General features: G+C 50.0%; 3 protein-coding genes across 26 annotated transcripts in view; 2 read left to right on the top strand and 1 right to left on the bottom strand.

Annotated features, from left to right (window-relative positions):
- Positions 1 to 8,914, top strand: part of SSBP3 (single stranded DNA binding protein 3) — a 48,755-nt gene extending 39,841 nt beyond the window's left edge. For 6 of the 13 annotated variants that reach the window (XM_085511766.1, XM_085511762.1, XM_015870809.3 and 3 more), the window contains 12 exons: positions 333 to 392; positions 1,983 to 2,049; positions 2,146 to 2,222; positions 5,440 to 5,504; positions 5,640 to 5,688; positions 5,835 to 5,870; positions 6,077 to 6,131; positions 6,672 to 6,742; positions 7,333 to 7,411; positions 7,536 to 7,564; positions 7,672 to 7,773; positions 8,420 to 8,914. In XM_085511766.1, coding sequence (XP_085367892.1) covers positions 333 to 392; positions 1,983 to 2,049; positions 2,146 to 2,222; positions 5,440 to 5,504; positions 5,640 to 5,688; positions 5,835 to 5,870; positions 6,077 to 6,131; positions 6,672 to 6,742; positions 7,333 to 7,411; positions 7,536 to 7,564; positions 7,672 to 7,773; positions 8,420 to 8,449 — 720 coding nt within the window. In that variant the 3' untranslated portion in view covers positions 8,450 to 8,914. Of the gene's footprint in view, positions 1 to 332; positions 393 to 1,982; positions 2,050 to 2,145; positions 2,223 to 5,415; positions 5,505 to 5,639; positions 5,689 to 5,834; positions 5,871 to 6,076; positions 6,132 to 6,671; positions 6,743 to 7,332; positions 7,412 to 7,535; positions 7,565 to 7,671; positions 7,774 to 8,419 lie in introns of all 13 variants that reach the window. The other 7 variants (XM_085511765.1, XM_085511761.1, XM_015870807.3 and 4 more) reach the window with 3 other exon arrangements.
- Positions 8,915 to 13,251: 4,337 nt separating this feature from the next.
- Positions 13,252 to 17,912, bottom strand: MRPL37 (mitochondrial ribosomal protein L37). Its single transcript, XM_015870702.3, has 7 exons — positions 17,507 to 17,912; positions 16,478 to 16,661; positions 15,922 to 16,037; positions 15,229 to 15,414; positions 14,828 to 14,985; positions 14,085 to 14,288; positions 13,252 to 13,475 (listed from the first exon to the last, which is right to left on the bottom strand). The coding sequence occupies exons 1-7, from the start codon at positions 17,886 to 17,888 to the stop codon at positions 13,398 to 13,400; spliced, it is 1,308 nt and encodes a 435-aa protein (XP_015726188.1). The 5' UTR covers positions 17,889 to 17,912; the 3' UTR covers positions 13,252 to 13,397.
- CYB5RL (cytochrome b5 reductase like) overlaps positions 17,487 to 23,739 on the top strand; it is a 9,640-nt gene continuing 3,387 nt past the window's right edge. For 2 of the 12 annotated variants that reach the window (XR_014932864.1, XR_014932865.1), the window contains exons 1-4: positions 18,005 to 18,254; positions 18,409 to 18,557; positions 19,717 to 19,804; positions 22,897 to 23,001. Coding sequence is in view for 8 of the 12 variants with exons in the window: in XM_015870707.2 (XP_015726193.1) it covers positions 18,072 to 18,254; positions 18,409 to 18,557; positions 19,717 to 19,804; positions 22,897 to 23,001 (525 nt within the window). In the remaining 4 variants the exon portion in view is untranslated. Of the gene's footprint in view, positions 17,624 to 18,000; positions 18,255 to 18,408; positions 18,558 to 19,716; positions 19,805 to 21,257; positions 21,380 to 22,896; positions 23,002 to 23,739 lie in introns of those variants that run through there. The other 10 variants (XR_014932866.1, XR_014932867.1, XM_085511781.1 and 7 more) reach the window with 10 other exon arrangements.

Below are 23,739 nucleotides of genomic sequence, written 5' to 3'. Positions count from 1 at the left end.
ATACATACGTTTAAGCTCAGTATCTAACACTCAGGGTTTCCCGTGCACTAATTGTAACAGCCTCACATAGTACAGCCTAAATATGTCATACACTCTCAAACAATAAACCTACAGAAAAACCTTACATAAATAAATGGACTCCGGACACTTTTTTAATATATTTTTTTTCTTTTCTTGTTTTCTTTTTTTCTTTTTTTCCTTTTTCAACTCAACTTTTTGAAAGAAGGATTTCTCCAGAAAAAAACAAAAGTCTATAAAGTCTAACCAGCGTGTGTGGGGCACGAGCTGTCCCCCCACTGCATGATGCTAACCTGCTTTCTGTGTCATTGCAGCCTTTCATGTCACCACGCTACGCAGGAGGTCCCCGGCCCCCCATCCGGATGGGAAACCAGGTACAGCTCCCCGACCCCGGACAGATTTTCCCTGCTATCCCTGCAAATTAAAGCGATGGAGATAATCCTGGCTGCCGCGGGGTCAGGCAGGGCAGGTCGCTCCTGAATTTTGGGGTTGGGTTTATCCTCTTATCTCGGCTTAACCGGCGGCCGTTTGCTGCTGTCCTTGCCAGCTCCCACTCCACGCGCTGCCGTAACGTGTGGCATTGCCTTGAGGCACTGACAGCAGGTCTGTGTGGCAATAACCTCATGATGGGTTGCTTTTCGTTGCAGTGAAATTAAAGGAAGCGTGCAATTCCTTGGAGTAGCAAAATAACTTTGGAAAATATTGTCTTGGGAGTTTGCTTTTGTTAACGCTTCTTACGAGTGACGTTGTTCTTATATTCGCTGTTAGTTGCTGGATTAGAGGCTTTATTCTCTGGGTCTTCCAAAACACCTCCAGACCAGGCGGGGTAGGAGGTGGCAGCGATGCGGACAGATGGACAGCACGGAGCAGCATGCGGCTCTGTGGGTTTTGGTGGAGGCCTTGGGGGAGGCGGAGCTGCTGCTGTTCCCAGCGGTTGTTTTGTTATGTCCTACCCAAGCTGCTGGTAGCAGGGCTGAGACCAACCAGTTGTGGTTTCTCACCACCATGCACTGCACAGATGCGTCCCGTGTGCTGGCAAAGCAGGGACCGCAGAGGGTTTGTGCAGCAGTGGGGTTCAGGTCTTCCGCGTCTCCTAACCTTTGATTTCAACCATAAGGTTAAATAGAAATATACTTTTTCTCCATACACCATGTCTAAAATGCAGCTTTGTGCATACCCAGAGCTTGGTGTCGTTACGGTCACATCTAGTGGGATGAGAATAAATAGGAAGGCAGGCAAGTCAGAGAGCTGAAGTCTAAATACTCACCGCCACGACAGCTCTTGTTTATCTTCCTCCTGCCACTATCTTCCAAGGTGTAAAATACTGGGAATGAAAGTCAGCCTGGCTGCTGAGTTGGATGGGGCCTGTGTTCGCATGAGGGGGACCAGTGTCACGGTGGTATTCAAATAAAAGGCAGCTCTGCTTCAGAAAGGCTTGCAGTTTGCTTCCCCAAGGCAGATAGTATCTGTGCTTTCTCCCCCTTTATCTGCTCAGAGCAGTGTGGGGAAGGCAGCCTTTGAACTTTAAATAGCCTGTGCTACAGGGAGGGGGAGCAACCTCATCTGAAGACATGGGAATGGGCCCCATGCATGCAGGGGTGAACCCAAGTGCTGGTCTCTTGTGAGCACAGCATTGCCCATTATGGGCTGTTGTGTTGGGCTGCCATCGTGGCTTGCCAGAATATCTCTGCCCTGCACAGCATGGGGCTCCCGAGATACTGGTGTCTAGAGTCAGATTCTAGGGAGTATTTTCAAAGGGAAAGAGGAACGGTGCCAGGAGTTGTAGGGATGTGGCATCCAGGGCAGTGTAAGGTTCAATGCAGCTCTACAAGACAGGAGGGAGCTGGGTCCTGAGCAACCCCTGTTCCCTTGGGAACTGGAAAACCTTAACTCAGGTCTCTGCACCTCAGCTGCATTTTGGCCATGTGCTGATTTGTGTAATCTCCCCTGCCTTGTTTCCCCAGCCTCCGGGGGCCGTTCCTGGTACACAGCCATTGCTGCCCAATTCGATGGATCCCACGCGACAGCAAGGTAAACCGACAGCGGTGGTTTGGACGTTTCCCCCTCCTCGTTAGCTGTTACTTTGGGGTTCCATCCCACCTAATGTGGTTGCTTTCCTCCCGGCAGGGCACCCGAACATGGGCGGACCCATGCAAAGGATGAATCCTCCGCGAGGGATGGGCCCCATGGGTCCCGGTCCGCAGGTAACCCAGCAGCACCAAAGAGCAGCGCACAGCTCTGCCAACACCAACCACTATCTCCACAACCCCCAGGGGCAGGAAAGGCTGGGAGATTTCCCCTCCTGTCCCCCATTAGTGTTAATGCGTTTTACATTAGTCTTGCATCTGGAAATCCCTCCTTTTAACGGTAGTGAGGTCTTCAGGGCTGCGTGTCCTCATTAAGGGTATTGCAGCCCCCCTTACCCTTCAGCCGAAGGGGATGCCACTTAGCGCCGAGCCGTAGCAGTGTTTGAGTGCATTATGCAGCAGGCCTGGGAAACAGTTATGACCCTAACAGCAGGAAAGGGGAAGGATGCTTACATTAAAAATAAATAATAATAATAATAATAAGAAAACAAATGGAAAGATGCCTTCAGTGAGGAAATAACTGTTCCCTTTGCTGGTTTCTCCCCCTCGTGCCCTGATCTGTGGTGCACTTGAGCTCCCTCTTATTTCAGGGTTGTTTTTGGAGGGGTGAAGGGGGAGGTTGTGCAGAGGTACTGGGCTCAGGAGGAAGGTGTGCTTAGCAGGGCAGATTTCACCTGCAGCTTGGCCACCTGCATGCCAACATCCTCATCCTCAGTGCCCTCTGTGCCTCAGAGAAGTTGGGTCACCTATTTTTTGGCTTTTTCAAGTGTGTTTCAGAAGCTCTAGTCCTTTTGCAGGCATTTTGGCACACCCCACACCTTGAACTCTCACAGCTCCTGTGCCAGTGCTGGTTGTCCCCGTGGTTTCTCACACGTGTGCTCCCAACTGTGTAAACACAATGCAGCTCCCCCCGCTCTCACTTCACCCAACCACAGCTCATAAAGCTGCTCAAACTCAATCAAAGTTCTCTCTTACGCTGCAGTAATACCAAATCCTGCTCAGCTACTCCAGAGAAGGGGAGGTGTGGTGGGGACATCCAGCCCAAGGAGGAACAAACTCTGAAATTAAGCAGATCTGGGTTAATATATTCTGCCTTTCTGTTGATTCATTTTCTGAAGTGGATTTGCATGCTGCTCTGTTGACTCACTTCTGTTTGTTCCTTCTAAGAGACTTCAAAAACACATTACCATATTTTGGTTGTAGGTTTATCCTCTCTGCATTGTCGCCTACGTCGGGTTTTTAGCGCGAGGCTCAGAGTCTGTCAGGAGACAAACGTGTGTGTTCGAGTTTTGTTTTGTTTTTCCCCTCGAGACTGTCGAGCTAAAGCGAGTGCAGCGTCAAGGGAGTTGTGTCATTCCCTACCACGAGGCAGGGAGGAGTGCCCGAATCCACGGCTCTACATCCACCCCAGGGCAGGGGGAGGACACTTTCAAGCAGTATTGCCCGTGCTGTGTTAGCAGTGCCGTGGCTGAGGATGCAGGGGCTGCTCCTGCACCTGCAGTGCTCCTTTTTTGAGGGATTGCAAAAAAAAGTTTTGTAAATGGCATTTGCCAGCACGACCAGCGCCAAGGAAAGCATTGAGCTGTTCGCTTCCCACTTGCTGAGATTGCTGCGAAGCCTGGCAGCGCTGCGTGGGCTGGCGGCAGGTCTGCGAGCCGGGAGGAGCTGTGAAATTCTCAGAGCTTTATTTTTTACTCCGCCGCTCCCTGTGTACGTACATGAGGGAGAGCTTGGCAGAAGGGTGCCCTCCCCTTTGCGAAGCGCAACTGCTGCCTTCCTGACCTCGTGCTGCCTTCCCAAAGCTGGAGGCAGCCGTCAAAAGTTCTGAACCAAGGTCAGAGCTCACAGCTCCCCACCTGCCCAGCACTTCTCCTTGTTGTTGTTAAAGTGTTGTACCAGGACCTTCCCAGACATGGCTTAAAAGTTATTCCAAATACCCCCAGAGCGCCCAGCTGTGACATCCCAGTGTCCCGCTAATTACAGACCAACTGTGAATCACCTCTTACAGCCCAACTCTTCTCCTTTTTCTCTTTAGGAGCCAGACTTTTAACTGCATCACATAACTCAGTGCCTCTGTTAAAGGCTCCATCAGTGCTTGCCCAGCACGCAGGTCGCTCAGCACAGCTGCGTTCCTCCCCACCCTCCTCCAGCATCTTTCAGATGGCTCCCTTTGCCTCCCTTTCAGCTCCAATTAAACATGCTGAGCATATTTTTTTTTTCCTTAAACGAGAGGTTTGATGCTGCAATTCAGTGCAAATGGCTGGAATTTGGATCAATTATGGCCTTGCTGGTAATTTGTTTGGGGAAACCCTTGTTTGCCTCCTCCAAAACAAACTTCCTGGATGCTCACAACAGAGCAGTGCATAAACCCAGGGAAAAGTTGGCCTAAAAAAAAAAAAAAGCTAGCTTAAAATTGAGCTGTGAGTGCTTGGGGAGCTGTGCCCATCTCCTGCTCTAAATGGCACAAATGCTGCCAGAACTGATGCATCGTAGCATGGTTGACCTGATGGGAGATGTGCTGAGATCTGTGGGTGTCTGTGGAGCTCCAGGGCTGCGGGCACCCTGCTCCTGGGGGGACACTGCACCCCAGCAGCCAGCAGGCACTGCAGCTTCTGCCCACCATAATGCCTTCCTCCTCCTCCTCTTCCTCCTTTTCCTCTCCTCCTCCTGCAGGCTGTAGGGCACAGGGACCACAGCGTGCCGTTTCCTCCCCTGCCTTGCTTAAGAAAGAAAAAAAAAAGACAAACTACAAAGCCGCATGTGGGAGCAGGCGTGCAGAGTGGGGGAAGGCAGCAGCTCTGCTCTTGCAGCGCGACCTAAATCAGGCTGTGCATCGCCCAGAGGGCAGCGAGCACAGCACAAATCCAATGGAGCGCAGCATGCGGGGGATTCCTCCTCCTGCAGCACTCTGGGCTGGGCTTTGTGCTGGGGCTGTTGTAACGAGATGAAGGCTGAGAGGGGACCCCAAGGGGTGGGACTTGGGGTGTCCTGTGGCTATGGGCTGTCCCTGTGGCTATGGGGTGTCCCTGTGGCTATGGGGTGCCAGGGTGGCTGCAGGTGCTGAGCTGCTCCTGGGGGATTGTGGCAGAGCCACGTGGCTGCAGAAAAACAAACCCCACTGCTCTGCCCTGCTGGGAGCAGACGGGCTTTGCGTTACTGTGGTTTTGTTTTTTAAGTTGTTATTCTTTTCCGTCGTCACCTAATGATCTGCAGCTTTCTTTTTTGCAAACTAACCCTCTTGTTTTTTTGTTTGTTTGTGTCTTTTTTTCCCTTCTCTTTCCCTCTCCGGTTTCCCCTCTCGTTATGGTAGACTGATCCTTGGTTATCGTTGCAGAACTATGGCAGCGGCATGAGACCTCCGCCCAACTCCTTAGGCCCCGGCATGCCCGGAATTAACATGTAAGCCCCCTCAGCCCACACTGGGCACATGTGTCCTTGCACTTTCAGGACCTGGGGTGCTTCTTGGCTGCCCCGGGACGTGCAGAGTGATGGATAACAGCAGAACTGTATTTTTCTGTTTCATTTTATCTTCAGGGGGCCAGGAGCTGGCAGACCATGGCCCAACCCCAGCAGTGCTAACTCAGTGAGTATGCTCTGTCCTTGTATCTAAGGCACAATGGCTGCGTGGGGAGCATCCCTAACATTGGACGCACAGCCTGGGTGTCCGTGGGGCTTGGGGATGCTTTCTCCTGGCCCCGGTTGCTAAACTCTGCTCTTCTTTCCATGTAGATCCCATACTCTTCTTCATCGCCTGGTACATATGTGGTGAGTTCTCCCAGCTCCATGCAAGTACGGGTGAAAGTAGGGCATGTGGGGTTGGCTTTGGGGCTGGGAGGGCATCAGCAAATGAGGGGCAGCAGGGATATAACGCAGCATTCCCCATGCTTTAGTGCTGCTGGGGTCAAACCGGGGCTGCACTCTGGGGTGCTTCAGGACAGCAGCGCAGCTCACTCAGCTCCATCTCTTTGCAGGGTCCTCCCGGCGGCGGCGGCCCTCCAGGGACACCCATCATGCCCAGCCCTGCAGGTGGGAGCCCACACCCCTCCCTGGGGCCGGCCCTGTTCCCCCCCCCCCCCTGCTGGGCTTTGGGGGGAGCGCGGTGCCACAGCTGCAGGGGAGGAGCTGCAGCTCGGCTGTGGCTGCTCCTTCTCCTCCTGCATTTTGATGAGGAGCCCTGACCTACATTTCTGGCTGGGTCCTTACAAAACTCGCTGACCTCGCAGCCAGGCCCCTCCCTCCTGCCCCTGTATTTTGGGATAATCCTGTATGCGTTCAGAGTCGATGCTTCTTGGTATGGGTCGGTGGCTGCACGTTCTCTCTCTGCACATCCCCCGACAAGTGAGCCCCGCGCTTCGTGGTTAGAAGTTGAATTATTTTTTTCACAGTTGAATTTCTGTGATTAAAAACTTTGTGGATCTTCATTAAATACAAATTAGCCAGAAAATGGTGGTACTTAGAGGGAATTTTAGGTGATAAAATACAAAAGAATGAGTTCAAGTGGCATGAGTTTGTTTTAATTAAGAAATGAATTAATCACCAGACTTACTGGGCTTCACTGTTCCACAGATTCAACAAATTCAAGTGACAACATCTACACAATGATTAATCCAGTACCGCCCGCAGGCAGTCGATCGAATGTAAGTCTGCTTTCTAATAATTTACATATCAGATACCATAACAAATCATAATTAACTTCATCAGTTGAGAGCAAAGCAGTTTAATTGATTTCAGCCATTTGTTACAAAATAGAAATAAAACAAACCATCAAAAAGTGATTAACTCTTGGGCGACTTTGTTAATTTTTTATGCTTATCAAGAGGGTGGCGGTCCTGCTGCTCTGGTCAAGGTGATGGTGAGCCTTTGGGTTTGGAGGGGTTCGAGCATCAACTGCCTTAATTGCACATATATGTATGTGAAGAGAGCCCTCAGTGCTGGTGTGCCTTGAACACCTGGGTCTGCCCAGATGCTGTAGGTGGATGTGGATGACCACAAGCCTGCAGTGTTGGCACGGTCTCTGGGTTTGGCCAAACGCTGTAGGTAGACGTGGATGGCTACAGCCCTCTAGGTGTGTCCTGCAGCCTTTGGGGGTGGATGCATCCATCTTAGCCAGCTACAGTCAGGCTGGGAGATGGGAACCCAGAGCCACCAGGGCCTGGGTGCTGCCTTCTGTCTGACACAGTGTTGTTACCTTATGGCTGACGATTTGTGCTTGCCTTCCCTTCCACAGTTCCCGATGGGCCCTGGCTCTGACGGCCCCATGGGTGGCATGGGTGGCATGGAGCCCCATCACATGAATGGATCGTTAGGTGAGCGCCCGCCCCGTGCCTCGGGGAGCCCCCGTGGTTCTCCTGCTGAGTGGGGTTTGTGGAGGGGAGGGGGGCTGTGGCTGCATCTTCAATAAGGCTTTTCTCATTTGTCTCCACCCCGCAGGGTCAGGAGACATAGATGGACTTCCAAAAGTAAGTGAGCTGCTGGGCTGTGCGGGACCTCCCTTTCCTGGGGCTGTGAGCGGGGCAGGCTGGGTGTGTGGGATCCCACTGACCGCATACCCTGTGCTCTCCTGCAGAATTCTCCAAACAACATAAGTGGCATTAGCAATCCCCCGGGCACTCCAAGAGACGACGGGGAGCTGGGAGGCAACTTTCTCCATTCCTTCCAAAACGACAATGTGAGTCTGGAGATGAGGACGGGTGCCCTCCATCCTTTTTGCCCTCGGTTTTGCTGTTTACAAGCAGCTCTGGGACAGAAGGCGGAGGAGGAAGAAAGGCGTGGGGTGGGCATGGGTGGAAGCAAGCTTGGCTTCTCCCAGGGCAGAGAGACGTGGGGAATGGAGGTGAGGAGGCTGTGGGAGAGGCTCCCATGGGATGGCGGCCAGCTGGGACATGCAGCTCCACTCCCACCTCCTCCACTCCCCGCTGCTGTTTGGAGTCGCTCGGGTTCCTCCAAAGTAATGGGAGGTGAGGGTGAGAGCTGCAGCCGGCTCTCAGTGCTGGGCACAGGCTCAGGCGCCTCGCCTGCTTTTACTATATTAGCATTACATACATACGTACGGCTTAATTATTGCTTTTTTTTTTTCTTCCCAATTGCTTCTTACCCCATACTGCTGTGGTTATTTTCTCTCTGGAAAGGCAACTTGCAGAGCAGATTATATCCTGATAAAGGAGCCTCCGCCATCCTCTCTCCGTCTGATTTATTCGCTCCCATTACGTTGCTTTACAGCTTCCATGAGCCCCAGCCCCGCTCTCCCGTCTCCTCTCCACACGGAGCAGCGGTGCTCGGGGCTGGCGCTCACCATGGCTTTGTCTCTCTTGCAGTATTCCCCCAGCATGACGATGAGTGTGTGATTTCCCTCCCCCTCCTCCTCTCCAGGATCAAGAGAGTCAGCTGCCGTTCAGAGGATCTCAAAGAATTATGCAAGAAGAAGCTAGGTGTATGGGCAGGGAGACGCGTGGCGGGGCCAGCACCCCCAAGGTTTAGTTTCATGCAATAAAAAGGCTGAACTTTTTATTCCATAAAACATGAAGGACAAAACTTAAAATATTTCAAGACATGATGACAAGATCCTTCTTTGTGCAGAAGGGTTTATATATGTACATGACACTTCTTTTTGGAAACAAATGGAAGCCTCTAGCACCCAACTCCGATCTCTTTGCTTTGTTCTTTTAAATAAAGACAGAAACAGAACCCCGTTGTATGTTTGTGCCGTGCGACACCAGGAAGCTAGTCTAGATATGGAACCTCATGTTGTCTCTGTTGTAGTCATTTTTTAAATAAACTGGACAGTTTACAATGGTGGTTTTCGTTCGGAAGGCCTGGTTGGTTTTGTTTTTTGTTTTTTGTTTCTTGGTTTTGTGTTTGTTTTTTGCTTTGGTTTTGTTTCCGTTGCTGTTTTTCCTCCTTTTTTTGTTCCATTTTTGGGTTCTTTTTGTGCTCGTTGGCAGCACTTCGCTTCCTCCTCCAGTGACGAGATGAAGAGACTCCACCACCTCGTGATAAAGGCACTAACACAGGTGGCCCCGTAGGATCACATCCTTGGTTCGCTGTGATCTCCCTCCCCGTGGCTGTGGCATGCACTGTGTTAGTCCGTCCCCCCTCCCCAGAGTACGCCAAGAACTCTGTCCCTCCCTTCCTCCAGCTGGTTCACCACTATCACCTCTTTGACTTGTTCAATCCACCGAAAGAAAGGAGAAGGAAAGGGCCGCTCCGCCCTGGGACTTTGAAGCTGTGATCTCAGCCAACCTCGGTTCTTTTTTATTGGGGGGTGGGGAAAGGGATTTTTTTGCTCGGTCTTTTTTGCTTTGTTATCCCTTTAAAGATGTTCTCTTGTCGGGGTTTCACTTCTCTGTGGGTCGGAACTGGATGGAGATCTTTTCGAAGCAGTTAACCGTTGTTGCGATGTATCCTTGCTACTCTGTACGCTGTCATAAGGACGCAGCAGGAAGGGGCCCCGTGCTGGGGGTGTGGGGGTGGGGAATGGGGGGGGGTTACCGTGCAGCCCCCCCCTGCGCTGCTCTTCGTTTCTCTCAATCTCCATTTCTGCTCCGTGTATATCATACTATGTAAAATATGATCTCCCTGGATTGACCCTTGTGCGGATTATTGAAAGCATTGTATCTTGTTTCAGTGTTTTTTCTTACCTTGTAGTCTGGTTCTAAAATACCGAGAGGGAAAAAAAAAAAAAAGACAAAAAAAAAGTTAAAAAAAAAGAAAAGAAAAAAAAGTACTGATTCTACATTGTAGTTTGTGTACGATATTTGTTGATCATGTTTTATTAAAGGGATGTCTTTTTTTCCGCACCCCTTCATTGAGATGTTTTGGGGAACGTTTGGCTTGTTTTTCTGATTCCCGGCGCGAGACTTGAGATGACCACGGACCTTTTTTTAGTGTGTAATATGGATTTTGGTTATAATGTTTGCCTTCTTTTTCCTAGGCATTAATTGTGCTTTTCCTGTAGGGGTGGGGAGGGGCGGCCGGGGGCACTTCATCCTTATGGTCAGGTTATTGCTTCCGAGGTACCGCTCTGACTGACTCAGTGAAGATCCAAGATGCTCCCGTGGGCTCCACGATGGGTCCAGGTTTTTTGTCTTTATTGGTTTTTCCCCATTTTTCCATCTTTTTTTTTTTTCCTTTTTTGTTTTATTCTGACGCGAGGAAATGAAAGGACGGCTTTTAATGTATTTTAAAATGAATAGCTAAATTATTGTCTTCATTGCTATGGGATGGGGTTTGGGTTTTTTGGTTTATTTTTTGAATGAATGAAACGGTTCTCCCCCCTTTCCCCCGCCCTCCCCCCCCCTCCCCCAATGCTGTAATAAATATCAACATAAACATTTGAACCCGGTGCTCAGCTGTTTGTTCTCGGTGTGGGCCGTGTGTGGCTGTGTGCTCTGGGCTCAGCCCCATTGCAGTGCTGGGATGTTGTGGGTTGGGGGCCATGTTTGTGCTGGCAGTGTGTGGGGATAGGATGCTTTTGTGGTGCCTTCTTGGATTTGTGAAGCGTTTTGGAGTAAATTCAGCTGTTAGCCTGGGAAAGACATACAATGGTTGGGATGGGAGGGATCTCAAAGCCCACCTCGCTCCAACCCCTGCTGCAGGGGCAGGTGTTGCGATGGAAGGCCGCAATGAAGCCTCCCTGCAGCCTCCTCTGGGCTGAACAGGCCCAGCTCCCACAGCCTTTTGTTGTAGAGGTGCTCCAGCACTGAGCATCTTCATGGCCCTCCTCTGGGCCTCTACAACAGTCTTTCTTAGCTTGGGTCCTACAGCCTTGGATTGTTTCTTTCAACACAGCACTGAGAGCTGCCAACCTCCTTCCTCTGCAGCCTCCCAAGCCCAGCCCCAGGGATAATTGTCTCCCAGTCGGTGCTCATTAAATTAAAGGAGGAGGTGAGGAGCAGGGGCTCCAGGAGGTGCACTGTGTATTTGCTGGCACCACTAACAGCCCCTGGACATTGGGCCCATACTGGGCATGAGCCAGGGGAAAGCAGCACTGGACTAACAGTCCTCATCTTGAGCAGCAGCGAGGGACTCAGCACACGATGCACTTGCTCTGTGCCCTGCGTGCCCACTGCAGTGAGTGGTTGCAGCCCGTGCAGCTCCCAGAGACAAGAGTTACCCAGGAGCAGCTCAGCAGGTCACGGTGCTGGCGGCTGCTCCTAATGGAGGCAGCAGGAGCTCTTCTTGCAGCTCTCCCTGGCGGCACAGCCAACATGTTCTCCCACGTTCTGCTTCCCGACTGCCGTTCATGAAATGTTAATGTCTGCTTCTCGGGCCGTGCTGAGGTAATGCCGTTTAGCTGCTGACGAGCCTTTATGACTTATTGATGCCCTCCCAGATGTGCCTCTGTGCCCCATTCCCAGCTCCAGTTTGATTCCATCGGGTGACACTGGAGGAACGCATGGATTGCACGCAGTTGCCTGCAGCACCCTCAGGACACCTGCACCCCAGGAGCGCGGCTCTGCCCACCCTGCCCTCCCTCTGGGACCTCAGAGCTCACCCAGGACAGGGGGCTGCTGCACCCCCAGCAATATAAGCCCAGATCAGGGCTGGCAGCAGCCGCTCAGCTCACACGGCTTCTGAGTGAGCAAAGCTGGTACCTGAAGCGACCTCATTTCCCCGCTGAGCGCCCAACGTTTTACTGCTGCCATCGTTTGTCAATATTGCCTTTGTTCTGCCCTCCTCCATCCCTTCCCATGCTTTGTCTCAACTCCCGGCACAGGCAGGACTCCAGCCTCACTCTTTCTTCTCTCCTGCTGCCTTTCCTAGCAGCAATTTCTTTGTGGAGCGGTAAAAGGGGACTTTGGCTCTTTCCCATGCAGGCCATCTCCACACCCACCGGGAACACGGGAGGTGTTTCATCTCTCTCTCCATGCCCCTTCTTTACCACAACCCATCTTTTAACAGCTTCCTTAGCAAAGCTGTTCTGCTCAGGAATGCGAGAGCTGCAGAGTGCAGGGCTGGCTGCTCAGCAGGGCGGCCTCCCTGTGCTGGGCAATGACCCACGGCACGAAGGGTGAGCCATGTCACTTCCAGCTGTTCTGCAGGGCCCCCACCACATAGCAGAGAGCCAACGAGCCTGAAGAGACAGAACCACCACCTGGAACAGCCTCTGCAAAGCACAGCTATGAAAAGATGTTCCTAAATAGCTGGGTGCGAATTACAGATTTAAGCAGACGAGCTGAATCGAGCAGCCCTTTGAACAGGTGGCATTACCATAATTCAGATCAATGTGACGCTTACCAGATTATTTCTCTTCAAGCGTTTTCTCCTAACTATTGAGGGATTTATTAATTTCAATCACAGGAGATGCCTCCCAATTCATTGAGCCCAACAGCTGATCTCCAGTTTGACGAATGAAGATCTGTTTGATAGGCCGAGACTGGAGCACACGACGGAGGTGTTCATCCAGATGGTCAGACGAGATCACAAAGCACAGACCGGTCTGTGACATGAGAGACTGACGTGATAGGAATTTCTTGGAAATGTGTGTGCTCTCCCACTCCTTAAAATAGCACAGGCTGTCCTGTTCCTTCCCATGTGCTGAAGGGTAACAGCGCAGAGCTGGAAAACGTTTTACATTTGGTCGGAGCCGATTTCACCTTCATCTTACCAAAAAAAGCCATAACGTAATCCCCCCGTTTTCAGAGTGGTGCTTCCTGCTCAGCTCGCAATGTGTGGCAGGAAGAAAAGCTTTGTGTTTTTAGCAGCCACTTACCAGGCACCAAAGTTTCACCCTACGTTCCAAGGCACTTTCCCCAAATGGCTCCTTCTCTTAATCAGTGCTGGGAGGGGGAGAAGAACCACAGTTCTGCAGGTCCAACCACCCAGCCTCTCTGATGAAGTACTTTGGGAACTAAGCACAAGGCAGCACAACACCCCAGAGCACCCAAGAGCAAAGCAAGGTGAAACCCACATGGAAGGAGAAAGGCACGACTCGGGCTCCCCTCTTTAAGCTCCTCAGGTACCTCCCAGGTACTCTGAAAATAGGTTTGTCTGTGCAAAAGCACACAGAGCACAGCAGCTGTGCAAAGGAACCACGAGCGCTTTATGTTCCTGTGAGGTAACGGTGGAAACACCCCGGAGGATGCACTCCATCACCGTGTCACCTCACAGAGCTGAGCTCCTCAAATTAAACTTTCTTCGGGCACGGTTTGGTTTAAAACAAAGATTTACTTTCTGCAGCAACGTGATTTATTTCTGAAAGTACATCAGTCCACCTTCCCTTCACTGCGCGATGGTTCTGGCAATGAGAAGCAGCAGGTACAGTTGGTGAAGGATTTTCATTTGAGCTGAATTTCACACAGTTCCATGCAGATACAGAGCCAGAAACTTCTTGAATGTTTCTGGCTGTAAGCCATATATTCCAGTGGGCTTCTGCAGAGGAAAGACATGGATGCTCAGTTTGCAGTGAAGTGATTAATGTAGACAAACAGCTTTAAATACGTTTGAATAAGGCTTCAAAGGTGGTGCCTTCCTAACCGTGCTCCCCCTGCCCTCCCCAGGTGGGTCTGTGTGTAGGTTCTCCCACTGCCATCAATCTCAGGCAGCACAAATGCTTTGCCCACCCACCTGAGATGCCGTCCCCTTGTAACCAGGGCTGACAGCACTGTGCTCCATTTACTCCGCAGTGAAGCCGACAGTAGCATGTAAGCCCTCCCTTCGTCAGAGCACAAGTTGATTTCAAACAAGCATACTATGAGATGGTAGATTACAGATGGGGATATCTTTATGTAGGAGTTCATATTAAGCTTGGCATGCGGCTTGTATGCTATGCAGTACATCAGCAGTACAAATACTCCCTGGCAGTAACACCTGCTTAAGGCTCTCCTGTAAGAACGGGGCCAGTGCCAGCATCAGTCCCCTTGGCTGGTTTAAAACCTGCACCACAGCTGCATGCCAGCTCCCAGACCTCTGGCAGAGCTGAAAGTGTTGCACATCAAGGACCATTCCCAGCCCAGCAGTGCTTTGCCCCCATTCACTTACTATAACGACTTTCTTCTTGACTTCTGGAACACATTGGGCACTTTCATAGAGATACTGGTCAGAGTCGATCCAGACCAGATTCTTTATGCCATCATTAGACACGAGGTCTGTTGTGTTTAATTGGAACACCAAGAACTGGAAGAGCTGGCCATCTGTGCCAACGCTTTGCACCACTATTGGCTGCTCCAAGACCTGGGGATCATTCTAGGAAAGAAGGGAAGGAGAACGTTTAAAAAGCCAGCAACCACAGCAACTGTACAAGTAACTGCTGATTCTGCATATTCTCCTTGGTTTAAAGCCAAGATTTTAATAAATGTATTGTTACCTTGCCCAGAAAATTACTCTAGTCAAACAAGTTTTGAATGTAGATTTGGTATTTTAATTAAAATTCCTCCTTCAGCCAGCAACGAAGTATCAATTTGCATACTGAGATGTGGGAAGGGTTTTTTTATTTTACAGTTAAACCTTCTCCCTGGCTCCTACCTATTACCACCTCAGTGCATGTCACATCATGAACACGCTCATTGCTGAGATGGTGTTCTGGATCAGCAGATAGCAGCAGCCATACCTCAACGTTAGACTAAGAGCTCTGGAGTGGGAAGCTATGATACAGTATCCTCAGTGCAGCTTTGAAAACTATTCCAACATGCTACAGCAAAGGAATTCCACAGCCCTCCCCGCTGGCTGCGGCGTTAGGGAAAGAACAAAGGCCCAGCAAGACAGCAGCAGTCTCCAATACGTACCCCATACAGCGCCTTCGCCTTTGCCAGCGCGTTGCCAAAAGCAAACATCAGCATTTTAGCACGGAGCTGTTCTGGTCTGAACCTGTTAGGACGATTGTTGGCCGATTCCAGGAAATACAGAGTGTGAGGATGAGAGTACGGATAACCATCTTTGAAACCTAAACGGCAGATAACCACATCAGAAATCGCTCAGTAAGAGGCTACAGAGCCAATGTTTTCTCCCTTATCTTCAGGATCTGTTAAAGCAATTTGCCTGCTTCTTTTTTTTTTCTCCATAGACCTGCTACTGGTGTGGAGCGCCCGCACTGCACACCCACTGCCCCACTCTCATCCTCCCCGTCCCCGGAGCCATGTGGCACAAAGGTAAGGGATGCTAAGAAACTGTCAGCTCCTAGACTTGCCTGTGTCATTGAGTTCTTGGTACACATTCACTTCCTGAAGGTCGATTGTGGGAGAGATGGGATAGAAGGTCTCCAGAACATGGTCTTTTGTGGCCAGTATCTCTTCCTTGGAGGCTATAGGTGGTATTGGGGTCATAGAGTTCATAAGTATTCCATTCAGGCCACGGATCTGAAGGAGAGTAGATTCTGGGAAGGGAAATCAGACTGTATTCAAACATCACTAAAATAACGTCGGGCAAAGGCATACGTTTGCTTCCAGGCAACAGCACTCTTGCAGCCCTTTGCTTTACAAGGCTCCTTCTCCCCCTCACCTCCAACCTGATCTTAGATAATATCACCACCATAGGTTCTTTTTCTAAAGCAGCAATGTTGATTACTGGTGTTAGCTTGTTAACTAAGCATATTTAGAAAGATCACTATACAGATTTGGATGCCAAAAATAAGCAACCAGTTTTAAGACACTTGGTTCTCTTCTCCCACCACCTTGTCGGTATGGCCTGACACCTCAGTAATCTCCTCAGGGTAAGGACCCTGCCAACAGTCAAGGCTGCCTATCCATGCAGTGCTACTGAATCAAGAACTGGTTCTAGAAATCGTTCTGTTCTTTCTAAGCCTTTAGCTTCTTGGTGCCTTTGTTAGGCCTCTCATGGTAAGGAAAAGAGCCAACTGCTCTCAAGCACAGCAGCAACCAACCTCTTTCCCACGTAGCTGCAATCCGGTAGTTTCGAGCCAGCATTCTTCTAGCCAGGGAAGGATACTTCATTGACATTGAGCGGCATAAATGTATCAAGTCTTCAAACAATACAGGGCTGTAGAGTGAGGGGAAAAAAGAACGGTCACATGAAGTAAATATGTCGTGCTAATGGCAGGCGGATGCTTCTGGGATACGAATGTTGTAAAACATCATTGCTAACACTGATTTCAAGTTAATACCCAGCAAATCGGCCCCGTTCCAAGTTGGCAGAGGTGATGCTTAGCGTCACCTATTTTATAAATTGACATTCTGCATCAGCTAAAACTTCATCTTAAGCAGAACGCAGCCCTTGGCCTAAAAGAAGCTTCAATATAGAGTATGTGTAACGTCGGTACTACTGCCAACCTGCAGAACTGCTTTGTTTACAAGGTGACAAAGGCTCTGACAGTTTTGCTCTCCCTACAGCAGCTCCATGTGTGAGTTTTCCTTGTAGCGTTACAGCCTGTGGTTCCCACTGACGAACAGCTTTACGCCAAAGCCTGAGTGAACACTTACCAGTATTTTTCTCTTCTGGGAGAGACTTCTGTGGTCTCCCAGAGCCGTGCGTGTGCAATCGCACGGTGTACAGCCTCCTCCTGCTCCTGGAGCTGGTAGGCTGGGTTCTCGGCGATGCTGAGCACCGCTGCAGGTAAACCTTGTACCAGCTTCGTCTTGGTGAGCCACTGTGCCTGACGGACACCTCGAAACAAAATAACAACACACGTAAGTGTGAATTTTCTTCAAGCTGGATATGAGGTAAAACTTCTTATCAGAGACTGTGGAGGTATCGGTACAGGCTGCCTGGGAAAGCAGTGGAGTCATCATCCCAGAGGTGTTCAAGGGCACTGAGGGACACAGTCAGTGGGCATGGTGGGGATGGGCTGGGGTTGGACTTGGTTGATCTTAAGGGCTTTTCCAACTTTAATGACCCTGTGAGTCTATGAATGAGGCCACCAGGCAGGCTGGCAATGGGTGTGCAGTGCAGCGGGCTGATGGAAGGGTTCACAGAACCATAAAACTGCTTGAGTTGGAAAGGACCCTTAAAGGCCATCTGGTCCCACTGCCAGCACTGAACAGGGACACCCGCAGCTCTATCAGATGCTCAGAGCCCCATTCAGCCTCGGGTGTCTCCAGCGATGGTGCATCTCTCCTGTTTCAGCTTGAAACCATTTCCCCTCACCCTATCACAGCAGAACCCACCCAAGAGCCTGTCCCCTTCTCACAGCCCCCCTTAGAAGCACTGACAGACCGCCCAGGAGCCCTCATATCTCCGTGCAGCGCAGCCACAGCTCTGAGCCCATCACAGTGGCGTTGTTTCATCTCTGGGGCCATTTTCGTGGCCGCACTCCAACAGATCCGTATCCCTGTTGTCCATATCCCTCCTGTCCATGTCCCTCTGTCCATGTCCCTCCTGTCCGTGTCCCTGCTGTCCATGTCCCTCCTGTCCATGTCCCTCCTGTCCATGTCCCCGCTGCCCTCACGCCCTCCCCCCGGTCTCAGCTGCCCGCACACCGCGGCCAGCCGTGGCTCCGCCCATGGCGGTACCTTCCAACATGCGGACCCGCTGGTGGCAGATGAAGCAGCCCCGCTCCTTCCGCAGCGCCATGTCCTCGATTCGCGGCCCGGGGCTGTGCCACGGATCCCTCCAGCCCCGGTCCCAAGGTGGGAATCGCGGCCGGGCCAGGCCGGGCATATAGTGCTGCCGGCCCTCGTACGTGATGCTGTCCAGCTCCACCTGCTCTCGTACCGGCCGCCGCTCCACCACCCGGGCCAGCTGATCCGGGGGCGGCCCGCGAGTTGTCCACGGGGTGCGGGGCAGCGGCCCGCGGGGACGGGGCGGCCCGGGCCGTGTGAGGATGGAGCGGCTGTGAGCGGCCACCCGGCACAGCACCGCGGGCCGGGCCGCCATGGGCCGCACTGCCGCCATCTTGGCGAGGGCCTGAGGGAGAGCGGGGGGGGCGGGATCGGGGCGTGAGTGACGGCGGAGCTGGGCAATGGGAGAGCGGCGATGGGAGAGGGACGGCCATAAACGGCGCGGCGGGGCGGGAGGTGTCGGGCTGCGAGCGGGGAGGGGGCGGCAGGGACCTGGGGGAGCTGAGGAACCGGGGCCATGAGCGAGGAGAAAGAGGAGGAGGAGTGGGAGGCCCTGAAGCCCCAGGAGCCTTCCCCAGCTCAGTGCTGTGGTGGCGGCTGCCGGCCCTGCGTGTACGATGTGTACGCTGAGGAGCTGGCGAGGTGGGAGCGGGCCAGAGCAGCGAGAGACAAAGGGCTGCTCGGCCATAAGCGGGGCCAGGTCAGCGCCGAAGGGAACCGACACGGGGCCCTGAGCATCCCCGGAGCTAAATGGGCCCCCCCGGTGTTAAATGGGCCCCCCCGGTTTGCTTCCATAGAGCCATGAAATAACAAAAGGCGTCACGTAACCGAGTGCTTGTTTCTTGTTGTTGCAGAGCAGTAGCTCCGAGCTCAGCCCTGATGCATTCACTGCATTCAGCATTAGCTCTGTGCAGCAGCTAACAGAGGACACCTACCAGTACAGGTTTGAATTGCCAGCAAATAGCAGGCTGCCGTTGGGTTTGGGACAACACATCGTGTTAAGGTATTGTTCTCTGTGCTGCTTAAACAGCCCGCATTACGTAACCCCAGCTACTGCTTTTTGTCCATAGACAAAGCCTTCGCACCAGGCAGATCATAATTCTATAGCTGTGCTGTATCGCAGTTGAAAGGCCCCGTGAGCTCGTTAGCTCTGCTAATTTTTATGGCAAAAGCCATTGCGAAGGCCTTTTGTTTTGTTTCCTTCAGCTTTATCCTCCTGCTGGTGGGTCAGAAACAGCTGGGTGTGATTTAAAAAGACACCGATAGACTGTAGAAAGAAAGAGTTGAGGAGGTGTTACAGTCAATGCCTTATCGCTGGGTGCTGCAGCAAAGACAATGAGCTGTGCTCAACTCAGAGTTCAATGTTAGTCTCTGTGTCTCATAGTAACTCAGCACCCACCGTGTTACTGCTGCTGTCTGGTCATTTTCTAACTGATTTCTAGGAAAACAGCCCTCCCTTGCACTTAATGGCTCGCCAGAATAGGGGCCACCTGGGAGAAGTTTCTCTCCCTGCCATCTGTGGTGATGGCTGCCAGAAAGCAGAAGTCATGATGCCATTGATCTGTATCTGTTGACGTTACTGGTGCGTTAACAGCTGATGTATACAGCTGGCTGCTTTCCCTTCAGTCTTCTCATGCAATGCAGCAAAGGGAAAGGTTTGACCGCTTGAGTCAGTTACTGTAGTCAGTAGTGAAGAGCAGTGTGGGTATATTCTGTGGGAAGAGAAAGCTTGCAGGAAAATACATTGACAACAGCTTGATTTAAGGCTGTACCCCGACTTTCATTATTTAATTGCCAGATACTGTCCAAACACAAAAGGAAAGGTACATCCTAGAACAAAAAGAATAGCACACAAGAGAGCATTTTCTCTCCCCTCTGCCACTCTTTTCCCAAACCTCCTTCCAGGGATGCGTGCGAGAGCTGAATGTGGGATACAGCTGGGGCCACCACCAGGGAAACAATAGATGCATTATCAGTTATGTTCCCTGTGGATTTTTACCTCTCACAGGGGAGCCTTTTGCATCTGTGCACAGGCTGAGCCATTGGGAAGGGATTCTGCTGCCTCCCTCGGCGTTGCCTGATCTCCCCAGTGAAAAGCAGAAGCGTTGGTAGTATCTGTCAATGGCACAAGTTACAGTGGTTTCCTATATTTCTTTTCTCAGAGGAGTGGTGAATGGTTTGGAGGTCCAACGAGCCTACACGCCGATTAGCCCAGGGAATGCAGAAGGTTACTTTGAAGTTCTAATAAAAGTAAGTCAGTCTGTACAATGTATATTAGAGTTGGAGGTGTTGGGAACTGTGTTTTCTTTTAGGAACCAAGCGCGCTGTCAGCACTTCAGGGGAGGCTCTGTCAAATCCCTCATGGGCTGTTTCTCTGTTGTTTGAAGCAGTTGTGCTTTGCTGCTTCTTTTTCTTCCTCCATGAAGCTGGAAGTGGAGGAAGGTGACACACAAACAAGTGTTTCACAGCACAATCCCTGTTAAACATTAGGGCCTCTCTGGAACCTTGTGTTGCCACTGCAGGAAGAGATGCCCACTCTGTGTCCCTGATTTCATTTTGCCTTTTCAGTCTGTTTCTGAGGTCACACCCAGTAGCTGGTCCAGTGGAACCATTGGATTTTGGGCAGCCTTTGCCCAGCTGTTACTTTCCCCCCCACTCATTATTTTGTGTTAAGGACACTCATAAGAAGCTTTCATTCTGGTTCAGTCAGGGTGTGTGCGGTGACAGCCCTGGTCTGGATGAGCTGCTGGAGTTCAAAAGGATGTTCCATAAGAACCTGGCTGGAAATTATTCTGAACACAATCTTCAGGGCTCCTACAAATGCATAATTAGGCTGTGTGGAGAACACCAAAGTGAAGGTTTTTTTCCCCAATACTGTGTTTGTATGTCAGTAGTGATTCCTCAGTTCAGATGCAGGCTTTAGCATAGGTGTGAAACACATTGTGCTGGGTGTCCTGGGTGGCTGCCAGGAAATGACCATTTGTCCTCTGCCAGTCTTTCAGGATTTCATATTCTGGAGGTCTGTTATGCATTATATGTTCAAATGTTTGCTCTGTTCTTTAGAGATGTGTGTAGCTCGCACAAGATACCTGTGGGAGGGTCATTCCACCATTCTTCTGGCAATTTGGTGTGTGGTAGGGGAGAGAAATGCTGCATTTAAGTTGTATTAATAGGATCCATTCACGGGATGACTGTGAAATTTCATGTATACTTGCTTACTACTCACAGGTTTTGCATTTCAATAATAATAGTAATGATTGTAATGACACCTTTCCTTTATATAGAACCTTTCATCCCAAAGGGAGCTATAGTTACTCTCTGGCAGTGACAAAAGAGATTGGTAACACCCAGTGCAAAGCAGCCATTTTTATAACTCAGTCTGTAGGTTGTGGTATATTTCACACTATTCAAGCAATTTTGGGAAGCAGTATATTATTATTATTATTACTATGCAATCCAAGCACTGTTCAAACCCTTCTGTCTCCTGTTATTACAGCATTGCATTTGTGATACTACAGTTAAGAGTGAAGGAGTTGCCATTTAGGGAGCGTAACCCTCTTTTTGAGTGATTTTATAATGTTAGGGTTTCTCTCCATGTAAAACTGAGCGTAGAAGTTTCCCCCCCAGGAGATCATTATTTTTTCTTTCTATTTAGAAAAATTCATTTTAAACCCACTCAGTTGCTTCTTACTTGGATTTTCAGAAATAATTTTGGTGAAGGAAGGATTGCTTTAGTTACCATTACCATGGTCCATTGGGGATGGGTCATAAAGAGGGGCTGACTTTATTCCTCTTGTCTCGGACTTCCATATGCAGGTAAAGAAGGTAGGGATCAAATACTGCTCCTTTGATGCAACACTCTGTGTGAGATTCAGCCCTCTGAGCATAAAATGTTTCTGACAGCAGCACAGAGTCTGGATGTGTGCATGTGACATGCTTGCCTTCAATTTAACAACCGGTGCTAATAGATCTTAGTACCTAGGATATCTTATTTAAGTGAGCTTGTTACAAGGGAGGAGTATCTGTGCTCTTTGTTAGCTAACATCGCTTGCATGCACAGACACACACACACACCCACTCTTGTCCTTAGCTTCTCTGTGGTTCATCAGTTCTGTTTGCCTGCAGTGCTGCTTGGTGGCCAGTCCAGGCACCAGGGTGTGGAGCTGGGCTTTTGTCTAGTGCAGGAAATACTCCCAAATACTCCCCTCTGTTATGTGGGCTGAAGGCTTTGAAGGCTTGTATCACATTCCATCTTTTGACCTCTGGCTGTGTTGCTTTTCCTCAGGCTTATCAGTGGCATCGCCTCTGTGCAAGACCAGTTGTCTGCCATAGCTGTTAGGCTTATCTGCTCCTGCGGGCTGGGCCAGCTGTTGTTCTCTGAGCACATCCCATAGATGCTGACAGTTCTTTTGCATGTCTTCTTTCTTGTCAACATCAAGTCTTCATACAAGTAGGACATGTATATACCAGTGGCACATTACATACAGCAGTAAGGCTGCTTGGATGGGAACCTCCAAGGCCAATATGGGTGGGACCCTGGGGGTGGCAGCCAGCCTGCAGCAGGGGTTGGGACTGGGTAGGCTTTAAGGTCCCCTCCAACCCAAACCATTCTATGATTCTCTTTCTGAATGAGCACTCGCCCTTTATTGTCAGTCATAAGTGAGGTTAGCATTCCTATGAGCAAAAGCTGAAATAATGTTGGTGGTTTGTTTTTTTTTTTTGTGCCCAGTGGAAAGTGAAGCATTTTTTGGCTCATATTTTCCTTCTGTGAAGCCCGAGTTAACATATTTTTTTGAAAACATAAAGACATCCAGATGATCTGTTCTGAAAACAGCTTTATAAATGAGAAGCCACTCGTTGGGTCACTAGTTGTATCAACACAGCGTTGGAGAGACTGAAACAAAGGAAGAGCTATGCAGTGTTTATGTAACTATCAGTACCCAGAGGGCATTTGCAGATCCCACACCCCGAGGTTTGGAGAGTGCTTGAAGGCTCAGGCTGTGCTTTGCATTCAAGACTCTCTTCTCCTCGTGCTTTGTAAGCAAGAACTTTGATAAGCTTTTTTCAGTTTTGGAAATTCAGGCTGCATAGGAGTGGGTTGTGTTTACATTATAGTCAAGCTGGAATGAATCCAGTATGATTTAATTTAAATGTCTTTGTTTTGGGTATAACTTTGAATTATTTTTCAAATAGAATGATCTTTCTTTCTTTTTAAATGCATGAAATGTTGTTTTTTGCCCCCTTCTTGTTTAAATGTAGATAACTTTATAATTGACCTTAAGCTGGGAAGGTTTCCAACAGAGTATAATTATTCTTTTCTTTTGTGCAATGTTTTTTATTAGTGCTATGAAGCTGGGCTAATGTCACAATACATAAAGACTTGGAAAGAAGGAGACACGGCCTTTTGGCGTGGGCCATTTGGAGGGTTCCCATATCGACCTAATAAGGTTGGTTTCCTAAGAGATGTAGGATGTTTCAGCTTCTGGCAGCTAGCTTTGTTTAATAATCCAAAGGGAAGACATCAATTTGATTACTGTTTTCATGATTATTTTAGGGAGTTCCTGGGTATTGTACAATGCTGCAGCATTAGCAGTCAGTTGGGGAAAGTACACCTTATTGAACTGCAGCATATGTAAGAGGGAAGAGGAGAAGGAGGTGGGTGGGAGGCTGGAAAATTAGCGCGGCTGCCCGTTCATCACTTGCATGTGTTTAACAAAGGAAATTTATTCTGCCCCAGCAATGAGTGTGGATTGTTTTTTGCCTTGTTTGAGCAATGCTGCTATTTTGTGACTGAGCACAAGTGAAAAAGAGGTGTTGATCTTTTCCTCTCTTGGGTGTTCCCTGACCTGCAGCAGCTCCAGTGAGGTGTCGCATCACCCAGATGCTCTGCAAATGTTGATTCCTGTCTACTGATATCAGGCTCTCTGCAAAGAAAGGCAGATCCAGTTTCAGGGGAAGGCTTCTCACGCACACTAATTTCGTTACTTAATTCTGACCTTTCAAACGAGAAGCAGAATTGAAACATAGGTCATTAAGATCCCAAAGCCTGCCTTTTTTTTTTTTTATTCTTTAATTAATTTTAAATATCCAACAAAAGTAGGGCTGTAAAATCCCATTGGCCAAGCTCCACGCAGAGCAGTGCTGTTCTGCTTCCTGGAATATCCTCCCTGCTGTGTTGGGCTACT

This window comes from Coturnix japonica, chromosome 11, assembly GCF_054131305.1.
Source record: "Coturnix japonica strain WE chromosome 11, WE-NBRP24, whole genome shotgun sequence".
Taxonomy (NCBI): Eukaryota; Metazoa; Chordata; class Aves; order Galliformes; family Phasianidae; genus Coturnix; species Coturnix japonica.
Note: the sequence above shows the minus strand (reverse complement) of the source record. Positions and strands in the feature narration are given on the sequence as shown.